The sequence below is a fragment of the Rhineura floridana genome, chromosome 5 (genome assembly GCF_030035675.1).
Source record: "Rhineura floridana isolate rRhiFlo1 chromosome 5, rRhiFlo1.hap2, whole genome shotgun sequence".
Classification (NCBI taxonomy): domain Eukaryota; kingdom Metazoa; phylum Chordata; class Lepidosauria; order Squamata; family Rhineuridae; genus Rhineura; species Rhineura floridana.
In genome coordinates this window covers 180,037,753-180,042,655 of record NC_084484.1, presented here as the reverse complement: position 1 = coordinate 180,042,655, position 4,903 = coordinate 180,037,753, and the positions used below count along the sequence as shown (strand labels likewise).

General features: G+C 43.0%; 1 protein-coding gene across 1 annotated transcript; it reads right to left on the bottom strand.

Moving 5' to 3' along the window:
- Positions 1-399: 399 nt before the first annotated feature.
- Positions 400-1,293, bottom strand: LOC133386021 (kinesin-like protein KIF15). Its single transcript, XM_061629637.1, has one exon. It carries the CDS (start codon positions 1,291-1,293, stop codon positions 400-402), a length of 894 nt encoding a protein of 297 aa, XP_061485621.1.
- Between the last annotated feature and the right edge of the window lie 3,610 nt (positions 1,294-4,903).

Here is a 4,903-nt window from a genome sequence, read left to right as displayed (position 1 = left end):
GGAACTGAGGCTGCAGATAGAAAGCTAGGACTTTCTTCCTGATCTGCTAGGTTTCTATGGGCTGAGAGATTTTAATGCAAGGAAAAGATTTAAATATGAGGTCCCCTGAAATGGCACAGCCCTAGAAACTCTGCACCGTATGATCTATTTGAATGTGAAGCTCATATCCAAGTTCTAGCAAATGTCTTGAAGGAAACAAATAATTGTAGGGCTGGTTTTGAACAAATACTGACTACTCTGGCAAGATCCAAAGGAATCTAAATGGCAATTTGGGCTGAGGTTTTTTCGGGTTGTTTTTTTTCGGGGTTCCTTTTAATTTTGAATGCACACATTTTGATACAAGAGCATAAGGCTAGTTCCGCTGGATTCGCTTTCAAAATGCCACGCCGCCCCCCCCTCTCAAAAGGGCAGCAAACCACTTGGCTTCTGCACATGATGCGGACAGAGGACTTCTGACAGCAGCTGGAGGCGGTCTGAGAGCAGCAGCGCTTGACTTCCGGATTCCAAGTCCTCACTGAAGACAAAGAGGTAGAGTTTGGTAGAAACACTCAGGAACCCCAGGCAGACGGCCGCTGCTAGCAAGAGCCACATGACTTTGGACAGCAGGAGGAGGAGGCTGCTCTGCATGGCCAGGGAGTCCTGCACCAGCTTGGCCTGCACCATCTCGTGCAGCAGAGAGGGGACCTTCAGGCCCTCGTCCGTCTCCAGCCTCAGCAGCGAAGCCTCCTCCAGCTGGTCCCTCAGGGAGATGATCTGGTTCTCCTGAACCTCGCGGATCTGTTCGAGCTCATCCAGGGTGCGCTTCAGCTCGGCGGCTTGGTTCCGCTCCTCGCCGTGCCACTGCTCGACCGTCTCGATCTTCGCCTCCAGCTGTTTGAAGTAGCCCACAATGTGTTCCATCACCTGTTTCATGGGGGAGATGTCCTGGTCTTGGGCAGCCTTATAATCTTGAAACAAAACGATGTGGCCGGACACCTTTTGTATTTCGGTTCTGAGCGTCTCGTTGGTGCCTTTCAAGGTCGTGTTTTGGGATTCCAGTTGCACGATCATGTTTTCCAGCTGCTTCAGCGTCCCCCGGAGTTCCTCCTCTTCCTTTTGAAAGTCCTCGGCCATGGCCTTGAAACAGTCGATTTTGGCTTCCAGGCTCCTGCTTTGCTCTTTCATGCTCTTGTTCTCTGTGAGGATCTCCTGCTTTTCAGTGTCGAGGTTGGCGGCCATCTCTCTCAGGTCCCAGAGCTGGGTTTTTAAATTTTCATTGGCATCCGTCAGGTGACACAACGCAGATTTGTCCATGGCACCGAGTCCAACGGTCTGAGCTTCTGGGATGAACCAAGAGTCTGTGGGCTCTGTGCAGATGAAAAAGCAAAGGGAAAATAACAGTGATCTCTGTCTTCGCTCTCTCTCCTGAGCCATGAGGGCAATACCAAGTCTGGGCGTTGCGCCTCCACCTTAGTGAGTTAGAACTAGGTATGTCTTTCCTATCTACTATATATTTCTATAAATAAAGTGGCTTTTCTTATTTTACTAAGTCTCAGTGATCTAAGTGCAGGGTAAAAGCTTGCCACTTAAGTAAATACAGACTGGCACACACGCAGCTCAGACTGCTGAGGATCTCTGCATAAATATTTCCATAACAAAAAAGAAGAGGGCCTCATCTCTGGTTGCATACTCTCTCTGGAGGCAAATAAGCCTTTGAGCATAGTTAAGAAAAATGCCTTTGCCTGGCATTGTCTGCTGGCCTTTTAGCATAGTCTGCTGTTCTCTTACTGGATTAGTTTTGTTATTTGGCATTATTGTAGCAAAGGTGAGTTTGTAGGCATTGCTTTTCACTTTGTAAACTGCTGAGAAATTTCATATGAAGAACAGTATTTTTTTAAAAAAACTTTTAACAAAAACAACAAAAACCAGTTATAGTGGTGGTCCATCTTAACTTGGCACTACTAATTTGGAATTGGTAGAGGTGCTCCAAGTCATCTCACAGCCCAACCCGCTAAAATCCTTTCAACCGGAGATACCATGGAACGAACCTGAGAGTTTCTGCATGCAAAGAAGGTGCCTGATGGCTGAGTGGTGATTTCGACTCAACCCCGTCTCAAACCTTGGGATGCTCTTATTATTTATTAAACACTTACTATAGAACTGTAAAAGACAAAAGCACTATAAAGCAGGGATGAGGAATCATCTTCAGCCCTGTCTGAAACCTGGAGAGCTGCTGACCAGTCAGTGGCTTCCTTGATGGAATCAATCCATCTCTCGTTTGGCCTTCCTCTTTTTCTACTCCCTGCTGTTTTCCCCAGCATTATTGTCTTTTCTCATGTCTTCTGATGATGTGTCCAAAGTATGATAACCTCAATTTCATCATTTTAGCCTCTAGTGACAGTTATTATTATTAATTTATTTATTTATTAGATTTTTATACCGCCCCATAGCCCAAGCTCTCTGGGCAGTTCACAACATATAAACATCCAATACAATTTAAAACATTATTAAACAACTAAAAATGAAATGAAATACCAAAAAACCAAAACATAATTAAACACGTCAACAAATACAAAACTTCGTACTAAAATATAAACTGTTAAAAAAGTATTTAAACTGGTTAATATATTAAGATGTTAAAATGTTGTATATTAAATATTAAAATATTAAACTGTTAAAATGTTAAGATGTTAAAATTAAAATGTTAAAATGCCTGGGAGAAGAGGAAGGTTTTTACCTGACGCCAAAAGGATAGTAACGTTGGCGCCAGGCATACCTCTTCAGGGAGCGAATTCCATTGTTGTGGTTTAATTTGTTCTAACACTCAATTATTTGTGTTTTTTTTCCGCAGTCCATGGTATGCGCAAAGCTCTTCTCCAACACCACGTTTCAAATGAGTTGATTTTTCTCTTATCCGCCTTTTTCACTGTCCAACTTTCACATCCGTACATAGAGATCGGGAATGCCATGGTCTGAATGATCCTGACTTTGGTGTTCAGTGATACTGAATTAGATGCACTGATTGTCTGACTCTGTATAAGTGTTCCCCCCCTGTGCTCTTCCTAGGAGGCGAGGGGGTAGAGTCACCCAGTGGCCCTTAATGTGTGATTGGTAGGTGAGGCCTTGTTGGTGGTGCCACCATCAGGGGCTGCCCAGTTATCGCTGACCCGTGACAGGGCCTTTTCAGTGGTGGCTCCCCGTTTGTGGAATGCCCTCCCCAGTGAGGTGTGTCTGTCGCCAACATTAACAGCTTTTAGGAGGAATAAAAACATTCCTGTTTACCAAGGCATCTGATGGCTGAAGGAAACTGTTCCTGGCAACCCAGATATCATTGGACGGAAGAATGTTTTTATCTGCAACTGTTTTTAGAATGTTTTTAATTGTTCTTAGAATGTTTTTTTGTTGTTGTTAAATTGTTTTGTGTGCTGCTGTGGGATCTTTCAGGAGGAAGGGCAGGATATAAATTTTATAAATAATAATAATAAATAATACTGTCAAAGGCCAGATAATACCTCCATTCAGATCAGATTAACAGTGCACTAACATTTACAAACGTAGATTAAAAAGAGATGTAAACCAATGGATTTTGAAGAAATCAAATCAGGCTACACTATTGCACAAACCGCCAGATCTTTGCATGGTTTTATGTAGAAACAGAGGCAACAAAAGAAAAGAAATAGAAAGCAACGTTTTGCCTACTTACCCAAGGGCCAGAGGTTTTGACAGGTTCACTACATGCCCTCAAAGAGCTCAGCACCAACCAATCCAAGGCTGGCTGCTAGAACCTGCCCTGCAGCTGATGTCACAATCCTTGTCCTAAGACCTGTGAACATTCTTAAGAGGGTGCAAAAAGGTGACGTTTGAAGAAGAAACACTGACCATGACACATAGAATAGAAATCAGAGACTGAAAGAATCAGAATGGTCCAGCCAGTGATGATTTCCAGGGTGTAGCCTTCCAGGGACTCGGGGGGGGGAGGAATCTAAGACCCCTTACTTTTTTGGGAGCAGGGTCCCTATGTCTTCAGTATACTATGAGCCAATCAGCATGAAAGGGGAATATGTTAGTCACTGAGAAGAGTCTTCTAACATGCCTCCTTGTCCTTTCCTGCTGATTGGAGCCAATCAGAATTAAAAGACTGTGAAAGACCAATCCCAATTGTGTTTGCATTTTTACAAATTTGTAGGGCAGTACAATATCTCAGAGAGGAGGTCAGGTCTCCTGCTCCCCTGGTGCATTCACTATAGCTGCCCAATTTCCCGGCTTTTTAAAGTTTAATATAAATATCTGTTGGCTTTAGGTTCATCCTTAAACTGCAAGGTTTTTTGCCTATTAGTGAATTTCTCTGCTTTTTAATCCAGGAGGTAAGAAATGGGAAATTGACTTGAAGGCACATAACAACAACAAATGACTATCTAAAGTGAAATAAAGGTCTGGCGTGGGTGTAGCCCCCTGATTAGCCAAGCCAAGCAGCTGTGAGTCTGGCTTTTAGAACACTGACAGTTGGTTCTTACTGAGCATGCCCAGGCTTATCATTGACTCTAATGCTAAATTTCTTTAATTAAAAATCAGCCTGGCATATTTAAACTTTTACACTGCAGAAGATGAAGGTCAGAGTATGGGGCAAAGTCTGTAATAGGATTACAGGTACTCTGTGAACATGACTGATTTTTAATTAATTTCAACAAATTATGAGAACTCTGACAGAAGAAAAGTCCAACAGGGGTCTGTTTTCTCTCTCTCTTTTTACACTTTGAACTCTCAATTCTCTCTGAACTCTCAATTCTCTCTGACTGTTTTGTATATCACCATGACAACTTAGAGGGTTGTTAAGCAAGCATTTCTGAGTTCAGGACTATAGATTTTGTAAGGTTTTGTTTTGAAATGAGCTTATGGGAAGCATCAGAATGGCATGGGGGGTATT

Bases quoted from the DNA above. Each gene is read 5' to 3' on its own strand.
- LOC133386021 (XM_061629637.1), bottom strand. From the start codon at position 1,293: ATGGACAAATCTGCGTTGTGTCACCTGACGGATGCCAATGAAAATTTA.